Source organism: Hippoglossus hippoglossus, chromosome 22, assembly GCF_009819705.1.
Source record: "Hippoglossus hippoglossus isolate fHipHip1 chromosome 22, fHipHip1.pri, whole genome shotgun sequence".
Taxonomy (NCBI): Eukaryota; Metazoa; Chordata; class Actinopteri; order Pleuronectiformes; family Pleuronectidae; genus Hippoglossus; species Hippoglossus hippoglossus.
Window position 1 is genome coordinate 6,999,485 of NC_047172.1, and position 26,726 is coordinate 7,026,210.

General features: G+C 43.2%; 1 protein-coding gene across 1 annotated transcript in view; it reads right to left on the reverse strand.

Moving 5' to 3' along the window:
• The window catches only part of spred1 (sprouty related EVH1 domain containing 1), a 30,946-nt gene extending 6,713 nt beyond the window's left edge, over window positions 1–24,233 (reverse strand). Inside the window, 6 exon segments of the mRNA XM_034575672.1 lie at window positions 2,497–2,543; window positions 6,482–6,502; window positions 6,505–6,573; window positions 6,576–6,648; window positions 11,452–11,722; window positions 23,271–24,233. Coding sequence (XP_034431563.1) covers window positions 2,497–2,543; window positions 6,482–6,502; window positions 6,505–6,573; window positions 6,576–6,648; window positions 11,452–11,722; window positions 23,271–23,302 — 513 coding nt within the window. The 5' untranslated portion in view covers window positions 23,303–24,233.
• Between the last annotated feature and the right edge of the window lie 2,493 nt (window positions 24,234–26,726).

The following is a 26,726-nucleotide window of genomic DNA, read 5'->3' on the forward strand; positions in this document are numbered from 1 at the left end:
AGGAGAAAAGATGACGAGCATGTTCAAAAGTCTGATCGCCAATATTAAATCCATTATGTCTGTGCAAATATGCGTTTCTCACACTAATGAAGCAAATCTAGCGTAGCTCTTACCTCTGGGTTTTAACTTAAAGACAGGACAATCAAGTTACAGGGCATTTCCCACGTATCCCTTAAAGTAATCAGAAATACACTCGATGAGATTGTGACTAGAAAACAGGAGAACCAGCTATTCTGGCTCTTTCCCAACTACCAATACCTTCAATAATAAATGAACATTAAACCACAAGAAACCAGTCTCAAACTTTCAGCTTAAAGTGTGAGGCAGCACAAGTCAAGTAGGCAGCAGAACTTCTGTGAACTAAACTGATAAGAGAACACAAAAAAACTTCCTGCCAGAGCTAAATTAGATGCGGATGTTTTCCTGTGGCATTCAAAAAAAAAAAAGTGCATTTTTCTGTGTACTAGCGGAAAGACTGGCGGTACGGCATAATTCTTGGCAGTGGGTCATAACAGCTGAGTAGGATGTTGTGCAACCATGTTGTTTTTTTAAATGGGTATAATATGTTGCATGTGCATATAGTGTGTGCGCGTGTCAAGGACATGCAAGTGCAAGTCTGACCACATGCAATGCAAGGCTACCATGAATTAGATTATATATAGATATATGTATATATATATATATATATCTGCATATATATCTAGAGAGAGAGAGAGAGTATTCCATCAGGATATATGTACTGTACAAACAGCAGGGTGAATTTATTTCGGAACATAAAGCCATGCAGATAATGTCACAACTTATACTGTGGTGGTATTTGCTACTTCTCTGGCTGCAGCACTTGCCACTGGCTCACTTCTCTCTTTCTCTGTAGCCCAGGTCTCAGACCGCAACATTCGGATGCCAAATCACCATGGTGACACCCTCGGTGGTTCACTCACTGAACCTTGTGAACACCCCCCCGCCACCCCCCACCTCCCTTACACCCCCCACCCCACCCCCGCCTGCCTAGCAACAGTGGTGCAATTGGATTTCCTGTATGTTTCAGGCTGATTCCTTAAAGAGGAACTTTGCCGGAGGAACAGGAACGCCGCTCTGCCTCCTTCGCTGCACATGGCCGGACACTAGGGCAGGTCGAAAGGGATGATGACAGGTCGCTGGCAAATATAACGAACCCAGAGCCCGAGAACAGGCCAATGGTGTCGAGAGGAATGTCCAAAATATGATCACATGGACGGCTTGTGGAACTGCTGGGGCATTTTCTATAAGCAGTCAGCGAAAACGGGAAACAACCTGCTCAGCAATACAACAGCTCTTAAAATAAACACTTGTTAAAGCTACCATTTTAGTTGTTTGCACTTTGGCACACTTCTGTGATATGTTTTGTTTAAGCTGTACTTTTCTGTAGACCATACAGCGTGAAAAATGAGCAGGGTGGAATCAATACCTCTCTGACACAGTGTCAACACTCATCAATTACAACTTTAACAAAAGTTGTACCTATGGCAGGACAATTGTGTGTACTGTGCTACATTACAGACGTGCTGAGGTGTCACTCAGTGTTACAAGAACTGCCCTGCCTCCCACTCAAGTGTCTTTTCACCTACTTTGCAATCAGACGTCGAACAGGTGACCGACGTTCCTGTAACCAGCCTGATATCTAAAACAAATGAACATGGGCGTGTAGACTTGAACTTATATACCTGCTGTCTGTCTCTGCTTAAGAGAACACAGCGCTGTTAACCACACACGACACAACGCAGCGCTGCGTGCCAAATATATACAATTCCTAACATAGTGCACCTTAACAGTTCTGAATCTGTCAACAAAGGAGGCCGAGCCCGAGCCCGAGCCCATGACGTGAACACATCTAGGTTGGAGAAGATTTAAATCCCAGAGCGTTTTCACCAAGCTGCGTTTGAACAACCAGCTCCTGAGGCAATAGTTACATTACATCACCGTCTATTGTAATAAGAGTGACAGCTACCAGGTTAGATTGATAGAGAGGCAGCTAAGCTTGCTCTGGCACATTCGCTGGCCAACACCCAGCTCACCTCAGGGTCTGGCGGGCACTGGTTGAACACCTGTAAATCTCTAAGAACAACTGTTCGAAAACAAAGGCAGGTGTCAGCGCCGGGCTGGGACATATCGGAGCTCAAACACATGGCGACGGTTCGAGCTATGACCTGCCTCCTATTCAATGGTGGGTGAGTGAAAAATATAACTTTAAATATCGCTACAGTTGGTGCAGTTTAACACTCAAATCGACCAATTCTCAGTCCAATTCACTCCGTTTAAAAATGATCAGTGTGTTTTAAAGAGGTTTAGATTTGTGAATCTGATGTACTGTAAAAAAAAAAAATAAGAAGAAAAAAGGTAACTACTCTCCAAATACATTTGTCTAAATGCTCTAAAACAGAGAACAATAAGACTCTCTCCAAAGAAAGCAAGAAAAACACACACAACACATTTTCTTTATACTGAAATCTCACTCACCGGTAGTCCATCCTCAGGAATATCCCCTTCCCCAAACTGCCGACAGCCTGGAAGACAGGGAGGAAATGATTCAATTCATGACTCCATAAAAAGCATTGTTACAGTTAAATAAATGAACAACAACTTGGATCATGGCAGTTATCTCACTTAAAAGCCCCTCATACAGTCAACATACTGAGATGTAGCCTCAGGTTTTTGTATACATTACAAAAAGGCACTAACACATAGACCTTTAGTGTCTCAGCTAAATATGTTACACAAAAAAAAAAGACATTTTTTAGGGTCATCGGGATCAAAACATTATGGAAAACAAGTCAAATAGAAAACTTCACTTTCTCGTACAAATGCTTGCAACAAGAAATTATCTATTTCAAGCCTTAGCTACATTTTCGTGTAATTCATAACATATTCATCGAAACTTTTCCGCCGTCAATAGATACATCTCCTCTACAAAGCATGTTTGAGCCAATAGATTTACAACACTGATTCTTGTCAGGGCAGAATAGGCCAAGACTTCTGCTTTCCTCTCACTGTGCATAATGGGGAAATGAAAGCTGCTTTGTGTCATTGAGGCACGCAGGACTTAATGAAATATGCATGCCTAGAATAACGTAACCCCGACCTTGGCTAAAACGCCATGTGCCATTTCCGCATCCGAAACACCTCGTCTGCTGATGCTGGAGTCGAAGCTTGTGTTTCAGGTATCAGGCTGACCACGTTACAGCTTTTCATTACCAGAGAATTAAACTGGTTCTGTGGATGGTGGAACCCGGACGGAGAGACACTAATGTCACTGGTATTTTCCTTACACAAAATGCTGTTTTGTTAAATGCTTTTCTACTAATAAAAGCAAGTTGCACATTTTCTAATTTAGAAGTCAATTGTTGTGGTATTCTCCTGAATCAAAAAATATTGGATAAATGTACTGTTGTTACTTTTAATAGTTTTCACACGTGAAGTTCAGCTTGTGCAATCTGAACAGGCTCCTGGATAGGTCTGTACTAGTCTTGGATGTCCAATGCATGCTTTTCAGGTATTCACTGAATCAAATGAGAAAGTACAACGAAAGATGGCAATAATGTCAATCAAACTATTCTGCTATGAGGATAACCACCTAGGTTTATCTGTAACATGTTAGGCATAACTGATTTGTTTCGATCCTACATTAATGGTATTCATGTAACTTTGAGTCTATAATATAATGATATAATATAGAACAACTTGACATCATTGTCACCTCACATGTACTGATGGCCTCATTAAAAACGTCATTCATACACAACTCCATTAAGAAAACAAACAGAGAAATAGATTTCGAGCAGCAGCCTGAAAACACTTAAGAGAAAGTTAATAGAAATAGAAAAGGTTGAGGTTAGGTTCTTAGCAATGTTGAACAAATCAGTGATTAAGCCATTTCCACTGAGATGAAGGGGAAACTGGAAACTGTTTGTACCTGGAGCATGAGGGGGTCCTTTTGTGAAACTTAGGTTCACCTAATTATTAGCATCAGTGAGCCTGTCTGCATTCAGGGAGGAAATACAGCAGTACATGGTAATACTGTCTCTGCCCCAGAGAGGATGAGAGGAATTCACTGGGCTTGTGTTAGACAGTCTGTCCATCAGTGTGTCTGTCTATCTCTGAATCACACGGAGAAAGGTGTGTGTGTGTGTGTGTGTGTGTGTGTGTGGTGTGTGTGTGTGTGTGTGTGTGTGTGTGTGTGTGTGTGTGTGTGTGTGTGTGTGTGTGTGTGTGTGTGTGTGTGTGTGTGTGTGGTGTGTGTGTGTCTCTGCATTGCTCCACTATTGAGAGAAACACGGCTTCCTGCAGCACGACTCTGGCAGTGCTGGGCCGCGAAGCTGCCTGAGCCATGTGCCCGATGTTCCATGGCAACAGAGGACTGCAAGACTGATACACACACATGCGCACGCACACACATAGGCAAAACATATTCTCTCTCTCTCTCTCTCTCTCTCTCTCTCTCTCTCTCTCTCTCTCTCTCTCTCTCTCGCTGCCTCTTCTCTCCCCACGCACATTCACGCAGCAGTCCAGCAGCAGAGCGATGCAACAGGAATACAGAAGAACCTGGCTGCCTGGGCTGAGGAGAGGCATTACACAACACTGGCAGAATACAGAGGATGCCAGGAGAGAGAGGGGAGAACAGAGGGGAGGAGAGGACAGCAGAGGAAAGAGTTTGGGAGGGATAAAGAAGTGCAGGCACCGGGGAGACTAAGCTCACCATCACCTGCTGTAGCTGACATGCACAGGAAAAGAGTTGAAGCATGTACTAACAGAAAGAAACTAAACAGCCTCTGGGAGAGGTGAGGGGAATTTGTTTTTCTTTACACTGGACAGCCACTGACAAGTTTAACTTTTTCCCACAGTGCATCCTGTTACAGGAATGACAACTTCAACTAAATTCTGATTTAAGAATTGACACATGTATCCTCTTTTCATCTTGAAATTTGTTATGTCCGGGCCAACTGTCCGAAATCGATAAAAGACAATGTGGAAAAAAGTGACTTTTCTGTCATTTTACTTGGAAAAAATGGTAGAAAGAAATTATTTTCTGCCATTAAATTAATTTATCAATTGAGTAACACGGCTTTAGACAACTCTGTCTTTAAACCAACCAATCAGCCCGGACAAATGACCTCCCTATATCAAAGGTCACCCCCGTCATTAATTCAGTTTTACATTTATAGTAATCCATTATTCTCTGTTTTTCTGTGAAATTCACAGAAAAAAAGACCATGTACAAACCCAGCCACACACTTGTTGCCAATGATGTTACCTTTTACCTAGACTCTTCTGTGTGGACCTGCTCCCGGAAGTTCAAATCTCAGATAATAGGTTGCGGGCCAAGAAGCAACTGACGCCCAACAGTGATAAGCCTTTACGATATGTTCTGCTGTACCTCCTCTATGCTCCCCAGGGTTCCTGGGTCTAGAGAGTAATAGAGATTATAGCTCCTGAGCCAGCCGCTTGTGTAACATGCGGCTGGGTGGCAGATTGCTGAGCTGGCAATTCTCCTGCTAATTGGATGACTTTGCAACCTCCTCTGGCACGGGTACTGAAAAATAATGCTTATCAGGACCAAACTTAAATCAGAGACTCAACTCCACTCAAGTGTAATATCTAGTTTAGCTTAAAATGTGTAATAAATGCCACGTTATACACAGCCAGACCGACCTGTTTTAAGACCAGCCTAGCCCCGTCTTCAAACTTACTTCCAAGTCTGAGCAGCACAAAAGCCCAACCTGGTCAAGGTTCTTCCGAACTAAAGCTCTGGCCCTATCTCCAGTTGCCATCTATTCTATGTCTCAACTCCTGCCTCCCCCCTTCTTTCTTAGCCACCCTCCCTTTCTGTCCCATATCACCCACTACCTGGGCACAGGACCGCCCTGCCAGTCTCTACAGGAAGTGGAGCGTTTATCTGGGCAGCTGGCACTGATAAGATAAAGCAGGAGGGGTCATGCTTGGGTGACTGAGCAGGCAGCAGTGGGAGTGGGGGGGGGGAGTCATCGACGCTAATCAACTCTATACATCTCTCCTAGAACAGATGCTAGGTCAGCCATTACGAGCTTGTGACAGACAGACAGAAATACAAGGCCGTAGACACCCGGCAACAGAATGCATACCACGTTTGCACACATACACCCGTATTACTTTACACGTGTTGGATGGCAGCCAGCACACAGAGTATAGTGCAACCTCTTCAGAGGGAATTCCAAACAACCCTGGTGTTTTGTTGGTGGTGTGAGAGGGTGAAAAACGGGTGAGGGTAGTGAAAAGAAAATCTGTGGGCTTGCTCAGATTTCTGATACGGAAACGGAGCAGATGCTGGTTGCTGGATTTTGTAGTTAAGGTACGTTCCGCTGACTTGCTACTGACTTTGTTATCTGGTTTCTTCTTGCTTTTAAACTCCAGAAATTCACACATGCAGGCACCATAAACAATAGAACACACACACACAGCGCACACACACCTTTGTTGATGTCCTCAATGGCCGGCGTATGCCTCGGTCGAAGGCACGGGCGTCAGCGGGGCTCTGGAAGGTCAGTCCAAACTTCTTGTCGTGATTCTCCAGTGGTGGAAGATGGGGTTGACCTTGTTGTATACAATGCCTTTCTGTAGGACACACTCCAGGACCACCTGACAAGACACACAAAAAGTTTGAGAAACAAGCAAATTAGCGCTAAATTAAAGATGGGCTCAAATAGGAACGACAAAATGTACTCTTTTGTTTTTTTGTAGTTACATTTGATAAAGCTATAGGTTGTTTGAAACTGCATTATTCAAAGGTTGGATGATGCTGATGAATCTCAGTGGGGAACACACATGTAAATCCCTTGTCTTGTTCCTCAGCCTAACCTGTTTAAATGTGTCACATTCTTTCATTCCACCACAACATGGGTAAAAGGGAAAAAAAGAGAGAGAGAGAGAGAGAGAGAGACTGAGAGGAGAGGCCTGCATCTGGAACTACACATCACATCAGAGCTTCTAAAATGAAAAGAAGAAAAAAATCTCCATAAGCCCAATAATTTCACATACTTTTTGGGATAATTTGTAAAACACATTCTAAATGGTGGGGTTTTCATTACAGTTGATGATAAAGTTGGAGAGCAGCGGTGGTGGCAGCAGAAGAAGGGGGGGCCGTGAGTGTGTTTTGGAGCCAGGCAGCCCAAGTGTGTGGCAGAGAGAGACTGTGTTTCCAAAGCCTATTATTAATCAGGGCTACTGGGCCGCCTCCCGGCCTTCCTCTAGGCAGATTAAATGAAATGAGAGACAGCCATTACAGTCTTTGAGGTTTTTTACCGACGTACACGAGAGGTGGCTTAATGGGGTGTGAATGTGTGAGCGAGCGTGCACACAGCGATCTGCGTGAGCTGGTGTGATGAAAAGCTCAATGACCCAAGTGCTACACTGTGCATCTTCGCAGCGCAAATGCCTTGTCAGAGGATAACGGTCGCAAACCAATACTCGATGGCTGAAAGCAGATGGCCCCGCTCCCCCTGGATCGGGACAACAGTCAACGTGCACGCTTTAAGACGCGGATACGTGGCAGCTGTACGAGAGGATGAGGATATGTGATATGTGTGTGTCAGAGTGCGAGTGCACTGGTATATATTTCATTCTGAATGTCTGAGTGAGAGTTGCTTTTTACACTCTTTGATATGATTGTATCTGGATGTGGTAAGGATGTGCTTTCACAGTGTCTACCCTTGTGTCACTATAACATACATGCCTTCCCAAGAAAAGCAGGGGCAAGGGCTAAGCCTGTGTGTTTACCCAGAGGCAGTGGATGAAGAGAGGGATGGATGTGAGGAGGATGGCGTGGAGTTTGGGGGTAGGATGGGGTGAAGAGGTGGTGGTGGTGGTGGTGGTGTTGGGTCCTCTGTGCCTCTGGGGCCGATTGTGGAGGCGAGACTGAATGGAGCCGGAGCAGGTAAGGTGAGCGCACAGCGAGGCCGACGGAGGAGGAAGTATCACAGTTGCATGGAAGGACGATACTTAACACCACATTCCACACTGTGCTCAGAGAAAAGAGAGGGGAGGAGCCACGCTGACAGAAACGGAACAGAGGCAGGGGAGATGTTAGAGGAGAAGAGGAGAGGGGACGGAGACAGACGGAGGTGAGACGTGCAGGGAGTAGTGAACAGCTAGCGTGGGAGCAGAAATGGAGGGGAGATAGAGATTTACATGCATGTAAGAGACGAGGTGGAAATCAGGCTGCACTGCCATTTTCTATCAGAACTCAAATTACAACCTTAAAGACATTTTAGTAAAAATGCTCGGAATAAAAGGATATAGGATCATCTTATTTGTCCCTTGCTCTGTATTGGTTATATAATAATAATGATACTCAAGGATTGACTTTAAGTTTTGGGCTTTGTTGAAACCGACATACCGAGACTTAAAGCTGATAAACTGCATTTTACAAGCAAAAAAAATAAGTCAATCAAATGATACAGTTAACAACTGTATCCGTTCAGAGTGAGCCTGGTCCACACCACAGTCACAGCTGTATCAATCACAGGGAGTCGCAGGCGCCGAACGACAGGAAACGAGGTGGAGTGGCAGAGAGCTTAGCCAGAGATTTGTCATAATCCAAGAGCCAGTATGGTAAGTAATCATTAACTAATTAGATCTGTAGTTTTTAAGAGTCGGCGGGAGAGAGTGAGGGAGCGAGAGCGAGACGGAGAGTGTGAGAGAGGGGAGGGGGCAAGGAGGAGAGTGATTGGTAGCTATATGGAGAGCCAGCTGAGTCATCACCAGTACACTCTGTGCCGCATCACTGCGCATATAGACAGATCCCCTCCATTTCTCCTCTTCCGTCTCCCGTCTATCTGGCTCCACCTCTGTTTCCTGCTCTTTGACTACACCCACAGCTCCCTGATTCCTCTCAAATCTTATTCTCCCCAATCACCTCGTTTCTTGCAGATGAAATCGTGCCTCTTTTCCTATTTCAAAAAAATCTCCATCTCTGATCTGCTTTTCATCCAGCTCAGGTCTCTTTCAGGTGCGGGAGATGTCCCCATGCTTAGAAAATACATATCTACACGGAACAGTATTTTCATTTTTTGTGTATTACACAATAACAACTCAAACCAAACGGCCTTTCTAACACCACGAGCTCTTCACTTTTTCCAGTCATCCACATCATTCATACAGAATGAATATGGTCTTTCGTTCACGTCTGAAATCAAAACTCTGACGCTGCTGTTGTAAACAAAACAGTAGAAAACAAGCAGTGATATCGCCCCGCATTTTTTCTGACTATAGCTAAAATGTTCCTTTGTGGTTGTGTCTGTTGCTGTTGTTTTCTTGGACTCTTCACTCCGCCTGTCTCTTCTGATGCTCTCAGACTTTTGGTAGCGTCGTGGTTGACGCCAACACCCTGGCACTGGGTGGCATCCCGACAGACCTACATATGGCTGGGTGTTTGTTGTGGTGGCTGGGGGTAGACTCTGGCGATGATTGGGGTGTTTTACCACATCCCAGAACAGTTGTCGGGGTCTCTGAGCCATGTCTATACCCTGTCTGACTAAGAGCGCTGCCGTCACGCCCTTTCCCGTGCCACACACACGCTTGGATAGCAACGCGCAAATACAAAAACGCCATAAAAGACAAAACACACGTAAAACATGTTTAGTTAAAGTAGATAAAAAGGTGATTTTGACGCCCTGCTGTAACAAGCCGAGACAGTAGAATACAGTGCATCGTGGTGGCCTCCTCTGTCCCCTAGCATCTGACAGACACACACACACAAATACAGATTTACACTCTCATTACCGCAGACCAGGATTATTCCAGTGCATCTACTTGATCTTTTTTTACATCTACAACACAGAATGACTCTGTGACATGTAGGTCATCAGTTTAACAGAATCTACAGCAAAAGCCATAAGGATTAGAAGCACAACAAATTACTAGATCTAGACCTGACGTTGATGGTGAAGAAGCAGAATGACCCAACACTGTAGTTTGTGGTTAAGGTGTCCGGTACAAGTTACCCAATGTGCCAAAAACAATCAGCATTTTGAAGACTTTATGTCAATAAAGCTCCATATCTTCAACTGCAAGCCATGTTTACAATACTGCAGCTAATTTACGAGCCTTTTAAATCAATGCTAATATTTGCATTTCAACTTAATTCTATTTTGTTTACATAGCAACCAATGACAACATTATCTTCAGGCACTTAGGGCAAGACCTTACAACATTACAGAGAGAAACCCAAGAGTTCCCACAATGAGCAAGCAGTGGGAAGGAAAAACAGAAAGACGCAGGTAGGGAAAGTCACCATCTTGTCCTATGTTCCAAAATGATTGATGTTATTAGATAAAACATTGATTCAGTATTCTATAAACTTGTATGTGGTGTTTCTGTGCCCAAAGCAAAATACAATGAGTGCAAAGACACTGAGAGGAAAGATAGCAATGCAGCTGTAGCATGATAATGCACACTTTGTTCTTCATAAGCCTTTACCTTAGAGCCAAAAGGAATAGTGAATTAATCAATAAGAAGACTCACAGCGCTTGACAGACAATCAGATATTTTTATAACAAATTACTAGTTGGCTCGTTTTTTTAGTCAAATGCTAAAAATGTGTTCTCACCAGATTCTCAAATGTCTTTATTTGGCTTATATGATAATTAAGTCAGATTCTTTGAGATTTTTGAAAATGAACATATTACTCAATAATTAACACAAATGCTAGTGGCTGCTATACAGTAAAATAAATGTTTTTAAAGCCAAGTCCTTTTTAAAAGGCTTTGTAGCTTAATGTGTCAGGTTACAACTAATAAGATTACAGAGTGTAATACTAGCAGGTCTGAGCTTTACAATTAACTAGAGACTGCTTTACACGTATTTGGGATTGTTAGTAGTAACCACGAACACAAGTTCTTGGGTTGATTTACTTCACATACAGAGACATTGCTTATAAAAAAAGGCAAATATTTGTGTACTTAAAGAAAACCATTATGAGTGTGAATTTCCAGCCCCTATTCCATCCTTAAACTCCCTTCCAGACTCTTTGTTCGCTTCCCACATCCCTCATCCCACATTCTCCCCACTTGAGTAATCTGCCCTTCTCCCTGATGATGTCATCATGCATCACAGCATCATGCAGTTTGCTCCTATTTTCAGACACCTGCGCCATGGAGGAAAGCCAAACAACCACTTCCTGTGTGGGTGTTTGTGTGTGAATGTGTGTGTGAGTGAGACAGAGAGAGGGGTGTCTGGGAAAGGGGGGCTCGTGGTGATCTCATCCTAGAGAATAAACCGTGTCTGGTTCGTACACCTGAATGTGCACGAATGGCAGAATGACCCAATAACGGAAAGATCAAAAGCATAACTCACTAGTTACATGTACAGTAGGAAATGAATGTATGCAGTGTAGCTTACAAAGACACTATTCACATACAGGTTATGATCTAGATGTTCCCTTACCAATTTGTCTTTGAGCCTCTCGCCCCTGATGTGGAACTCCACAGCAGTCGGGCTAGGACTGGGGCTGGGACTTGGACTAGAACTGGGGCTACAGGAGCCGAGGTTGCTGCTGCTTCCTCCGCTGCTTGAACTGTGGGTGCTGCCGCTGTCCTCCGCCCGGCTGACCTTATACACAGTGACACAGCTAAGGCCTCCGCCCCCCAGGGGAAGCCACCCACCGCTGGAGTCATCCCGAGTCATGACCACTGCTCTCACACGCGCATAACTGTCACTGTGGAGGAAAAAGTGAGGAAGAGGAGGAGGGTGGGAGGGAAAAAAGGACATGGGAAAAGCAAAGGTAAGACATTGACATTAGTGATTATATCCAGTGGTAACAAGCATCTAATATTTTTCTAACACGATCTTTCCTTGAGGTCTCTTGGGGGCCTTCACACAACATATCACCTAGATCACAAAAGCATTTCAACTATTCACTCCACATCAAATACCAGCCTCCAACATATTTTTGAACTGAAGCAAAAACAAGTTGGACTACAGTTTATGTAGCCTACACAAAGAAGTGTCCGCCATTAATTACTGAGACTGTGTGGGCCTGCCACAGTTTAATCTGTCCTGCCTCAGTTTCATAATGACCTAAAAAGCTTTTTATGCTTCTCATTATAAATACAAAATCTGTAGTGTTGTGCCATTGTTTATTTGCAGAGCTGCACACAGCGCATTGATTCTCTTAGTCCCTCCTTGCACTGTCATAGTCAGACTGGCAGTCCGGAGCATTGGTGGCCTAGTGGACCATCAAAAAATCCATAAAGTTTTTACCGTCCGATGTGTGTTACTGCGACATGCACACAATTCTAAGCAGGCAGGAAGGACTGTGCATAACACCAGGGCTCTTTGTTTACCTGTCGTTCAGGTACACATCACAATGAATCACAACATCCCCATCCCACCCCTATCAGCCAAAGATAGAATCCAGTTCAAAGTGGACCACTGCAAAATAGGTGAATTTTGAATGATTTTACTCAACATTCAACACAAACCACATCATACTAGAACTACTCTGATGATTCTTGTGGGAAATCTATGTGGTGACAGAAGATATAACAAATAACAAGCAAGGATGCAACAAAACTAAAAATAGAATATGGGATCAGAAGTTCAACTTTGGATTTAATGTATTTGGGGTTTAGTTGCACATTTATCAGACTATTGGCTACGTCTCCTGAAGTCTGAGGCCGTAGTGTATGTTTAACCTCAGCCAGAGGGTGATTGACCATGTGGCCGAGTTTGGGCTCTGGTCTATGATAATTTCCAACCTTTCCCTTAAAGTAGGTTGTTTTGAACTAGATGACCCATGACAATGACTCCATCTCACATCACCCTCTCTCTAGTCTGATCTCCCAGGATGCTAATGATGTTGGTTGTCTTGTCCCTCTCTCATGTCACCTACTAGAGCTTTGAATTTTGGGGTAATGCATTGTAATGCAGCTACATATGTAAATGAAGGAAACCATGTAGTCATAAGAAGGCAAATGTGGGTTTTTTCACAAATAAGGAATGAAATGTGGGAGAAATCAGTCAAGAAAGTTTCAAAGGTTTATAGAAAGTTGATGTGAAGCAGTGTGCACAGAAAAAGCATAGAGCTTCCATTTTTTTGAGACATTCAAAGCGGAACAGAACTAAAATCGCTGAGTTTAACATTAGGTAAATATCTTATATCACAACGCCCAATTTCACTCTCTTTGGCCACAATTTGTACATTTTAGGGTTAATCGACAGTCTGCATTTGAAGTGTTTAGGGGGCATCTGTAAATTTCTGCAGAAAAGAAATTAGGATAACCCTTTCTCCCCTTCCAAACTACATGAGGTTTGGATTTTCATCCAAATCTAAAAAGTCTGAACTAAAAAAAACACATCCACCACAATATCAAAACTAAATGTTTTACTATGACACTTTAACAAAGGTACCAAATATAAATTACTGTATGGCAACTTATATTGACGGGTAATCATAGATCTGCGCCTTATTACATTTCTCTCCCTTCCCATCTCCTGTGATTCTGTCCCTTCACTCAGAGTCAGATGTTTCCCTGATTAGATAACACAGACTGCATTGGGACACCGGAAATGACAAAGGTCAGGGTGTGCTGAGGGCAGCATTTTGCACAAACTCCTGGTAACATATTAAAGACTGAGTAAGATCTGAGAGCTGAAATAAACAGGCAATGTGAGTGAAGAGTGTGACTGCCGGATGTCTTCCTGTGGCACATTGCTCCCTGGCCAACATCCGAGTTCACCAATGAAGATGATATTACAAAGTCTGTTGTAAAAAATATTAAATCTCTGACAGTGAACAAATTTGAAACAGTGACTGAGGGGGAGAAACAACATGAAATGTGATACAAAGTTAACTAGTAGCTCGTGCTCCAATAGCAGAATAGCTGCGTCCTCCTACTTACTGCCTCTCCTCTCTAAATCTTTCCTACTCAATGAGACCAACCTTTGCTCTCCTGCCTTCCACACCCTTGACAAACCTCAGTCTCCAGGTTATTGGTTAGTAATTTATCTAAGAACCAGTGAGCATAAAATCTGAAGGAAATTGTTTCATGGGAAAACTTTGATATCATGGCACCTGTTGATAGTTGAACAAAGTTCCCTCAAAAGTACTGACGGGCAAGATAAATATTGAAAATATTATATTTCTTATATACACTGACTCTCACAGAACTCGTAATATTGTAATCTGCAAAGAATAAGCTCTAAAGGCAACACCAGACACACACAGTTAGCAACTGGCATGTAAATATATTGCAGCATTTATTACTTAAAGCAATCACTCATTAAGCGGTAGAGACCAAACACAGAGTTAAAAGAAAAGGAATAGTCGTCCCTCCAATACTGGCTAAGTAGCCATGAGCACAACTCTAAATGAATGAGAACATTGCTCCATAACTACCGGATGTGTAAATAATACGTTTTCTATTTCATATAAAAGGGTGATGGTGACAATATTGTGTTAATGGCTTTCTGTCCAAAAATGTTATTTCAGGTTTAAATTAAAAGTTTTCTGTTTTTAATTACCGTTGTTGTGGCAAGGAAATCACTCAAATATGATGACTTGTCAATTACCAAGGAAAGAAATTCCATGCTATTTGTCCAATATTCTTTAAAGTTTAAAAGAAATTGTAAAATTCACAAAATTACCCATGAAAATAATCACAAATAAATAGAAGCAGTAAGGAAAGACAATAACAGAATAACTGCATCTCTAATTAACCTAAATGTATATCGCAATCATCGGTTCTCTTTTCTCATGCTGCCCCGAGCTTAGACAACAGTAACAGACCGTGGGAAACTGACAGAAAAACACAAGCACGACTAACTTCCTCCTTGCAATCTCCAAGCAACAGCCTTTCTGGTTACACCTTATAACTATGCCACATAAGTAGTGCTTTCACTTACAAGAGAACCCCTGCAACAGCAGAAAAGTGCATTTTTGAGCAGTATAACAGGCAGTAAAAGAAGGAAATAGTGTTGCTGTTAGACCCTTGTATGGCCCCCAATAAAGGATGCCGGAGATGAGTGCAGGAGGGGCTGTCAGTCAGGCAGGGGTCCCTGGGGTGAACAGAAGGCAGGCGGTGGTGTCGCTCAGCCATGACCAGGGCACAATGACCAGGGCCTGACCCTTCAGACCTACCATCACACACATGCCAGCAACCATGACACTCTCAGAGAGGGGGGCTGGGCGCAAAAGAGGAAGTTAAGTTGACTGTGTATACGTGCATTTTTGCATCTCGCTTAAAACAGCAAAGTCACGCTGGTTTTCACAGGGAAAACTGATAATTACTCTCCTAAATGGTCAATAATTGAAAACCACAACAGCGACCAACAACTAAACTCAACCGAGAACAAAACAAGTGTGCTAGCTCCAATTAACACAACAAAATCATTACAACAGGGGAATGAAATGCTCCATCCACTCCTCTTCTTCTATAAAAATCTATACTTTACTTCACTAAAAACAGTGCTCCAAAAGAGCTTCAAGTGCAACCTGCTGCAAACCACACAAACCACACACTGTTTCAGAGTGGGATGGTGGAGACAAAGGCTGGACTCAACATCCCTTGCTGGGAGCACACAGTCGACTGGACACACAATTGAGAGCGGAAGCAGATCAGCTGGCCTGGGCCTGTGAGCAGGGGAGAGAAAGGGGGAGGAGGAGGAGGGGAGAGATAAAGAGAAAGGAACCCCCCATTCCAAATTATTCCAAGTTATTCTGCTGGATGACTGACTTCATTTCCGACTAAAAGCAGGAGAGAAAAACAGGGGGAGGGTTGAGAGTGTAACAGAGGACGGTGGGGGGAGGAGGAGGTGGCTGTGGATGGGAACAGGGTGGAGACCAAGGTGACAGTCAACAGCTCTCACCCGCATTTGAATATGGCCTCTACAAAAACTATTTCCATAGACTATTACGGCATTAAAAGTATCTTAACATTTCAAACCTGTGACAGCAAAGAGCAGACAAAACACCATGAAATCATGGTGTCACGTTAGAATGTAGCTCCAACTTTGAATAAATTGTACAAAGCAACGACATGATGGGAGCACGTGCAGATCAGGCAGGCCTAGGCCTCAAGGCCGGCTGCTCCAGTGTGTGTTGGAGAAGGGGATCCTGGGACAACCATTTCTTAAGTGGACAAAGTGGCTGTTTGTCTGCTGCTGCGGCCCATGGCTCACTGGGCTCCAACATGCCATCATGCTTTGCTCCTGTCTCAGCCTTGGGCTTCCCTTAGAGGAGAGGAATGGATGGGAGGGAAGGGGTGTTTTTGGGGAGGCTTGAAAGAAAGACAGGAGAGGGAGAAGAAGGAAAGGAGGAGAAGGAAGAGGAGGAGAGGAGAGGAGAGAAAGGATGTGGCCTGAGCCCTGGGTGCTCGCCAAGTCACCCTCCCTTTCCTCCGCTCCGTCTCCCTCCTCTACCCAACCCCTCCTCGGCTGCCTCTCTCTACACAATGGCCGCTTCTCTGCTGAAATTTCACGTTATTGGATCCCGGGCCTGGAGTTTTGTCCTCCCACAATGTCCAGGCAGCGGAGCATGCTGCAGGGGAGACACACTCTGCAAGCTAAAAGCTGGAAAACCATTCCTCCTTTCATTAGCATCAGAAAAGGGGAGAAAAGTCCCCCCCCTACCTCTTTTTTCCATCGGTCTTTTTCCTCCCCATCTCTACCCTGTATCAAAACTGGAGGAAGGCTGTCAAGCTCGGTCAAGCTCCACTAGACCACTTTGGCAGGACTTTTGACAGGGGAATCATTAAAATATCATTGGGAAAATAAACACAAGCTACTTATCCCAATCCGATTCTATAGATTATCCTCCAGAAGGAAAGCAATCACAAGGAAAGCAGAGGGGGGAATGGAAGACGGTGTGAAAAGCTACACTGGGTGTGACTCATTCGCTTTGCTTACTAAAATGTGTGGTTATATTCAACACCTGATCTCATAGAAAGTATATGATACTTTCACATTTCCTTAACAAGGATTTAGCTTGACTGAATAATAAACTAATAATCATTCATTGTAAAACATTCATAAAAATGTAATCCGCTAAACATATTCCAGTCTTAAAACCAAAATAGGCTAACAAACAGTACTTGGAGCTAAGAGGATAAAGTGGTGCAGTTTCCTTCCCATGGCGATCACGCCTCATTGAAGAAATAAATAACACGCAATCTGGGACTTCCACCATCGATTTCCAACAGTGCATCTAATCTGAACGGTGGAGACTAGCTTGCCAATTAGCCACGGTTCAAAGCCCCTAAATAACCAGTGGCAAACTCAAGAGCACTGACATACCCAAAACAAACACCAATATGACCTAACATGGATGCGGTGCAAATTATGACATAGCACCAGAACAAGACGCTTTTGAAAGGCCTGTCTGTTAGCCATTAAAAAGAAAAAAAACAGAACATAATGGGACAATGCCTAAAGAAAGACGAAGCCAGCATCACAAGCCTGCTACATTAGATGCAGTGAAAACTAATACGCTGGCTATAGAAAGAGAAGTGAAAGAGAAATTTGCCCTATCTCCTCTCAACACCTCAGGCTGCTGGTGAGTCATCGCCCTCACAAGAACATTCAGCTTAGATACCAACTGACTCAGGAAAAAAAAAAACAGAACAAGCCTACTCTGCTGCTGCACCACGCAGCGAATCTACAAATTTACCACCATCCTTTCACAGAAATACCATCTAATATGACGACAAATTAACTGATCATAGTCACTTCTGGTAGCATCCGTCACAGATCGCAGTTAGTGGGTCAAATTTGCCTGTGGCGCGAATCAAAGATAGACCTAAATCAGTAAATGAATGACAAAACTGCTCATTCAGACACGGCTTCTAACATTCATTTTCTAACCAACCCCTCTATTACTGGCTTGGGCCTGCAACCCCAACAACAATGTTCTAGGTGCCGCTGGGCTGTGGCACTATAAATCATAAGAGTCCCATATGTGTATCAAATGCCAGAAAACTATTCTCAAGCATCAATCACAGCGACATATTGAGATGATCTTAATTTGAACCGCAAGCATTTGGAAAATTAAAACCTTTTGCTTGCCATTACCAAAAAAAATAAAAATAAATCACAAATTTCGACTGCTGCGGTGTCTCTGGTTGGCTTTGATGTAAGAGTAGTCCCCAGGGACCCGAGACCTACTTGTTATAGTAACTCTGAGACCAAGGGGGGGAAACGGGAAGCTGAGGGGACAAGGCAGCCTTCTTGCTGTGGAAGAAACTATCAATTCACCTCAGGAGAAACTCGGGAAGGATAAACCACCAAACCATGATGAAGGCCCATGGATGTAGAGAAACTGCTCAGAGAGATTGTAAACCATCACAGCATGCCCTGTTGTTCGGGAATAACATACTATTATCATCATCACTATTACTATAAACATTAGAAACCAACCTAGTGAGACCATCTTTGAAAATCAATTACAATCATATTCAAGTAGCTTTCAATTGAACCTCTAGGAATTAGAGGAATAAAGAAACGCTTTCATCAACCAATACAAGCCTTTTTCTTAGTTCTAAATATAACCACTAGATAGGACAGAATCTGATCAAACATTTACTGAGAAGACAAAAATACATTTTCTTACAGGCCTCCAATTTAAACCTATTTGAAAATGTGACACATTTGATGATATAAAGCTATGTTTGCTTAAATTCACTCATTCTAGAATGCAGGCCTATCTCTCCACGAAACACATACACACACCACCAAATGTTCCCAGTGAAATAAACACACAAGCATGTGGCACAGACGCACACACAGAAACCCCTTCCTGTTTTCAAAGTGTTTGGAAACTCAATCAAAGACACAAGGTTTAGGATTTACATCTGTGCCCTTTTATGTCTGCGGCCTCGCAGGAAAGAACCATCTCAGCCCAGCTGCAGCAAAGAGCTCACAACAAGGGCCCAGCCTTCATGCTCCCACATGCAGCACAACTGAAAACAATATCCATAATTCAGACACTTAGTGCTAAAAAGCACTTCTTAGAGGTATTGAGATATGGTCGGTGAACATCAGAGGCCCTCCTTGACAATGATATAAAGACATGCCCTGCTATCTGGATGTTGTGATGAAGACACAAAAAAGATCAGCGAGTTGTTTTTGTGGAGGCTAGTGGAGTTTACAACAACACCGAGTCTTTGTCTTGAAAATTGGTTTAAAATACTCAACATACACTGCTGACATTTACGCCAGTTTATGCATGCTCCTAAAATACTTGAAGAGGAAATGAAAATTATAAGAGGGAAGTGGCACGGGTTTAAAATACACAGAATCCAGACCCAAATCTGGCCATGGGAATGGAACAGTCCACCACTATACAAGGCCTGCTCAGTTTGTTGGCTTGTCTCAGTTACAGACAGTCCAAGCCCTCTGGTAATACAGAGGATCATTGTCATTAATCAGACTAACAATAAGACAGCTTCTAATAGAATCTGTAGACACTGGGGCATAAATATTCAGAATGCTAAATAACTTTTAGGATTATATAACTGTTCAGCTTATGTAAAGAAATGTGAAACTGAAAGAAATTTCAAGTAAATACACACCAAATGTGTGCCTAGCAACCCATAATGCTAGCAACCCATAAAGTGAAATGCTGTTACATGTGTCCTTAAGTGTATTGTCAAATAACACACTTTATTAGCCTCTTAAAACCACTGTAGTCACAAGCATCACTTCCCTAAAAGAGTACAGAGGCAAAACCAAATGTTTTTTTCAGCTCAGCAGACTTTATCAAGGGTTAGATGTGTGTATAGCTTAGACTTGGCCAGCTAGTAAAGCTAAGTGTTCATGGAGGTCACAGCGAACAACTGGCAGCAACCCCAAATAATACAATCTATAAAAAGGTCCAGGAAATTATTTAGCTTAACATAAGGGCCACAGGATATAGGCAATTAACTAGGCTATAAAGCACTAGCCCTAACAGCTGAAGTAGCTGTCTCCCTTTGTCGTTTTAGGACATGATGGGGGCTGTTTGGGAGGAATGTGTTTGGAAAGCTCTCCAACAGGAATGGGAGTGTGAAACAGCCCTCAGGTGATAAGATCACGACACCCGCATTGGCAGATAAAACGCTGAGCTGTCAAATCAATCACACAGATAGGAAGAGGACACAGAAGAGAGAGAAGAATCACTGAGGATCACCTGACCGGCAACAGAGAATACCACAGAACTGCAGGAATCTAAAACAATGAGGCCGTGCCCTGTGCATGTTCACTGGAGTATAGAGGCAACTGACCTTCACTGATAAAAGTGGATGAGGGTCTGAATAATGTTTGCAAAACCAGTATGTAGGCAAGCAAAGACTTAAATATAAATGAACATGTTTGATTGCTTGTTTTCTTAGAGTAAACATTGGGGAAACTCTATTTGTCCAACAAAAGCCTATTTAATGTTTTTAAAAAGGAAAACTAATTCAGAAAGGAGAAACATGCCATTCTAGCTGGGAGTCATCATCGAAACAGCCATATTCTCATGTATTCCATGACTACATAAAAAGAGTAGCGACAACACACGGACAAAAGACACTACAGGCCACTGCCTAGGCTGAAATAAATATATTAGATAAACGTGACATTCAGAGACAAGCTGCTACCTTCGTGAATCTTCCACTTCTTCCAGTATGACCATAGCCCTTGTCAGCAAAATTTACATTAGCCTCATAACACGCCACACTCTCCGGTCCACGCCAACGTACACATGCAAACCAAATTCTGACGAGGCTTTATGCGCCTTCTTGTCATCTCAGCCTTGTGACCATAGCTGCACCAAGGCCAAGTAACATGTTCTCAGCAAAGGGTGTGCTGCGTGTACACCAGTTTGGCTTACCACCCATCATTCAGACAAAACCACACCAGGACTATCTCTTCACACGTTTCAATGGGGGGGGGGTTTGAATCGATTATGTTTACAGTGCAGGCTACACACGTTTCTTAAATCAAGCTTGTAAAGTGAAGCATAAAGTCAAAACATAAACAGGATTTAAACAAAAATAAATCCATCTATTAAAGAAAGATTGAAGTTCATTGTATCAATGGAAAACAGCATGTGTAACTGTGAAGAAAATCTTGATCATTATCCCTGATGCTAAGAAATTACAGAAAACCAAAAATTTGGTTGTTTACGTCATTAGAAATGGTTTATTAAGGAGATTATCTTCAGCATTCTACTTGCTCCATTACCATGAACCGTATAACAAACCAGAAAGGAGGTGGAATCCTAGCAACAATGTTTGGATCACCATCTTAGCTGCTATTATCGGACGGTGTGTGACAAACCCAGCACACACTGTAGCTTACACACCAGTGATGATCTGTAGCCTGTAGCAGTGGCTCCCAAAGCGGGGCCTGGAGAAACCCCTAATCCTCAGGGGGGTCAAATTATATTTGCCAAATGATTTGATCTCAATGTGCTACAGTGAGAAAAGGTGCTTAGATCACTCAAATCAGAGGTGTCTCCCCTCCAACTAGCATCAAACACGCTAGGTTATTACACAACTACAAACTTAATCATGCAACAACAACAACAAATAATTGCTCAGATGAATATCCCTAAAACAATATGTGTAATAGACAACAAGTGCTTGTGTTGCTAGCGATTCTGGGCGCCTTGAAATGAGGAAAAAGAACTCAGTGACATGTGTTACATAAAAACCAGAAGTGTAGTTCAAGGACAAAGCCTCCGTGTATTAAATCAATCAACCTCATAAAAGAAAAAAAGGGACCAGATTGATGGGATGGGGGAAAAACATGGGTGTGTTTCCAGCATTAAACCATGACACTGTAAATGGCCGAAAAGGGCATATGACTTCCTCTGTGACAAATACATTATGGGAGAAAAATCCTCGGGAGACGGTGGAGAAACGTCGGTTCAATACAACATGCGCGGCCGCTTACATAAAAAAATAAAAATAAAGAAACGATGATGAAGAAGGGGAAGAAGAAGACGAGCTGTGGTGTTTACATGTGACGCTTCGTGCAGGAAACGCATTGTGTGCTCGTCGGTGCAATGCGAAACAGTGTACAGTGCTGTGAATGGGCAGGCAGGTACTTTATGAATGGAGGGGGATCATGTGACCGCAGCACCTCCCGAAGCAGATATTTCTCACTGACTGTCAACAAGCGCACACAAGGGATCGGCCCATTGAAACAACACACACACACGCACACACGCACACACAACACACGACTCGAAATGGGCGCGACGTGCACAAACACAACCTCGTACACGGATTTAAAAAAAAAAAAAAATAATAATCGACATCCGAGGATTGTGTGGAGTCGATGACGCCTTTTTTTTTTTTTTTTAAGCGTTTCTTTTTTTTTTTTATGAATGGAGATTGTGATATGTAAATGAGTGTGATTGAGAAAAAAAAAATGGCATCTTCAGCTTTTCAACCCCGCAACCAGCTCGATGGGATTTTTTATTTTATCTCTTTTAACTAAAAAGACTAAAATACAGAAACAAGGGCTGCAGGATTTTAAAAAAAATCGATCGTCATTTTTCTGAAATCATGGCGGACTACAGCTTAACACACACACACACACACACATGTAGGCTGTCAATAAAACGCTGTGTGATCACGAGCTGACGTGTTTGGGAAATCATAGGTTTAGCTTTCATCGTTGCTGTGTATGTGATCACAAATAATAATCTAACTATCCCAATAACTGCAGCAATACTGGTTATTAATGGTGTATATTTTCCAGCTAACCAAATCAAACATAGGTTGATCATTGACACCACTAAGATACAGTGGGTTATAATGGATCCCTGCAGCATACATGCTTTGTATAGATGAGTTATAAGAGGGATAATATCCCCAAAAAAGCAGACGGGCCTGTGTCAGTGCTTGTCACACACTGTTCTTCATAAACTCACGTTATAATCCACTCACTACCTTTCTATTAACCAACAAACACAGATTCTGTATGGTTGTTCAGTATCAGTGGACGTGAGGGGATGAGGCAGCAGCGTTGCCCGGTTGGAAATGTCACTGGGAGCCGTGGTGGTGGTGCTGCTGCTGCTGCTGCTGCTGGTGGTGGTGGTGGTGGTGGTAGCATTGTGCCCACCGAGTACAGCGTGTGTTTAACAGATAAAAAACACACACACACACATCCACGGTGGTTCTTTACTGGGAGCTGCATGTCGCTGTGTGTGTGTGTGTGTGTGTGTGTGTGTGTGTGCGTGTGTGTGTGTGTGAGAGAGAACGGAAGTGGAAGGAGATAAAGTATTAAAAGACACTCACTCGTTGTTTGGATTTGTTGAATCTTCACTCATTTTTTTCCTCACGGGGATCCAAGTCCTAGCAATAGCATCGACGGCGCAGTGACGGCGGGACAGAATACCACGAATATCACCATTTTCCTTCGCATGTACAAATCACTCTCTTTATTGCGGGTGGTGGGCAGAGGGGGACGAGCGATGGGGCATTGCCTGGATAAAAGCGTCCCTGGCGAGGGGAGGAAGAGGGGAGAAGGGCTGGGTGGGTGGTGGTGGTGGTGGGGGGGGGGAAGCCTCCAGAGAGAGGAGCTAGCTTAACGTTAGCCTCGCTGGCTGGAACTAACGTTAAATCGCGAGGAGGAATGACAACCGTTGATTCATTTTGTCCTCCCTGGAAGTAGAATCCCACCACAACAAATGGGCCGTGGGCACCATCCTCTCCGGGCGAAATCGCAGATCTCCCCCTCTCCGCTTTTGCAACCACACACACTCACACACAGACACAGACACACACACACACATACACAAAAAAAAAAAAAAATAATGCGCATAGATCCTCTAGAAAACGCAGGGACAGGCTGTGGTGTTCGGCAGGTTATTTATGGCTGAGTGTCGAGCATCCATTCGCCAACTTCAGGTCCAGGACAACACTTGTGGGGGGGTGGGGGGAGACAAGGAGGAAGGAGGAAGGAGGAGGAGGAGGAGGAGGAGGAGGCGGAGGAGGAGAAAAAAAAAAGCGCTGTGCGGCGTTGCTCCGTCAACGTGTCCGAGGAATCTGCGGTAAAGGCATCCGAAGAACCACCGGGAGACAGAGGACACAAAGAACAACCCCCCCTCCGACTGCCTTCTGTGTCGACGCCGCGGCCGAGAGACGCGAGGACGTCCCGGTGTTTGAGTCTCCTGGAGAAGTTGGTGGACATCTGCTTTAATCGAACTCCATTTTCAACTCAGGGGAGGAGGAGGAGGAGGAGGGGTGTGTGTGTGAGTGGGGAGGGGGGGGGGGGTGAAACATCGGAAAACTGGGCGGATGTGTCGACCCTAGCTTTGAGAAAATTAGATCCTTCCGCGACGTAGTAAAAAAAAAAGCACACACACACACACTCACACACACACACACACTCACACAACGCTCCCGCGGTGAAACGCGGCGAAGCAGCGCGCGGTTTGTCACAACATGTTACGAGAATAAACGCGTCTTGTGGTGAAGTCGCGTTCCCCTCGTGGCCCCGTGCGATGCGTTAGAAGTGTTCCCCCTCGCGAAGTCGACCCAAAGTAGTCCCCGCACTTCCCAAAAGAAGTTTCCCTTCAATCACGCATTGATACATGAGGGAAGCGTCTGCGTGATAGCACGCGAAGTAGAAAATAATCTGGAGGAAGGACTTGGACTGACACACACACACACACACACACACACACACACACACACACACACACACACACACACACACACACACTCACACACAGCTCGGCCATTAACAAATTCAGTTGCGTTTCTTTCATTAAGTGTAATTTTTTTTTTTTTTACCGCCCACGAGACACTTTATAAAAAAATCCTGACATGAAACTGTGTGAAATGTACAAATGCAGGACGGCTGCAGCACGTGGAATTACATCAGATCCTATTCATGATTAATGCAGCTGAAACCAAGTAGTATTTCTATAGAAAATTATTATTATTATTATTATTATTATTATAATTATTATTATTATTTTTATTATTATTATTATTCAGTCAAGTAAGAATGGTAATTGAAAGCATGAGAAAAAGGCAATTATCAAAATAAAATGAGGACATATAATTAAAACAGCTGCAGATCGTGATGTGGATTGTGTATCATGATCGTGGATTGTGTATCATTACATTACATTACATTACATTTAGCTGACGCTTTTATCCTAAGCAACTTACAATAAGTGCATTCAACCCTGAGGGTATAAACCCGGAACATAAAGAATCAAGAAAGTACAATTTCTTCAAGAAAGCCAAACTACAAAGTGCTATAATTAAGTGCCATTTAAGTGCTACTAAATTGTTAGTTTAAACTTTTATTCAAGGTTTAGTCGGATCGTGATAGTCGGATCGTGATGGTGGATCATGATCATGATGGTGGATCGCGGTCGTGAAGGTGGATTGTGGACCTTGATCGTGGTGGCAGCTGATCATGGGTCATGATTACAACTGTATTGCTAAAATATACAATATGCCTTCTGACACACACTACCATGACTGACAATACCTTTATCATTGCAATTGTTATTACTGCTCCCTTCATCTCTGTTAGACTTATGTTGTTTAAATACTTTGATACATTGATACTTTGTCCTTTCTCATGAATGTTGAATGTTGATGTGCTCTGCTACACGCTGCATCTTCGGCACTTCTGTCTGTCCTGGGAGAAGGATGTGGCTCTCACTGACGTTTGTATATAAAAAATACAATTTTCCTTACTCATGCTGAGGGTTAAGGGCAGAGGATGTCACACCTTGTTAAGCCTTATGAGATAAATAATGATTTGTGAAAATGGGCTATACGAATAAAATTTGATTGATTGATTGGAGTAGTGTGAAATGGCAGCGTGTGGTTCATTCAGTAATTCAATAGTCTATAGTGGTGAATAAAACAAAATGAGACACAAGATTAATTTTCTTCACCACCAAAAACCACAAACAGGGGTTTTGGGCAAAGACTAGCAAATGTGGTTGAAGTGACAGCTTAAATAGTAGAGTCATGTAGTTGAAGCTGCCCCCCCCCCCCCCCCCCCCCCCCCCACCTTCTTGCTCCCCAGATTCTGTCATGGGCAGCTGAAGCACCCTTCAAAATAAAACAGTCCAAGAAGTTACTGGGGGAAAAAAATCCATGTACGCTCCTATGAATTGTATTTGCAAATGTTTTTTTTTAAAAAGGAGAAAGACTCAAATCGGTGGCCCGGTTGCATAAGACTTAAATGCTATTGGATTTCTGCGCTGTGTGGAATGGCAAGAGATCAGGCTAAATGATTCTGCCTGGTTGTCATAGTGACAGCATGTTGTGTGAGAAGTTTCTTTGTGTTTCTCTGGCTTTCATACAGCTTGTGCCACAGTCCTTATGTTAGCGGCCATATAAAATATCCCTCTGTGTCACTCTGTACAGTATAAATAGCCCATGCATGCAGGATCCTCACATGTGCAGCCCTGACACATATTGTCGACATCCTGTGGTATTTGAATTAACTCTTTTTGTGTGCGTGGAGTGTGTACTGCTATCCCCTGTGGTGGTTTTCTCACCAGAAATATAGATATCAGTCTGATAAAAATGTTATATGTGCTTATTCATACAAAAAAAAACATGTTTAAACACCTCAAACTAAGTAATTGAGTAACAGAGGACAGTCTCTGCCTGTGTTTTCCTAAAATCGACACCTTTTGCATTCCCTTTTTCCTTTTTTAATTCCGTTACAATTGTCATCATCAAGCTTGCACATCCGAATAAAGTTTCCCTTGT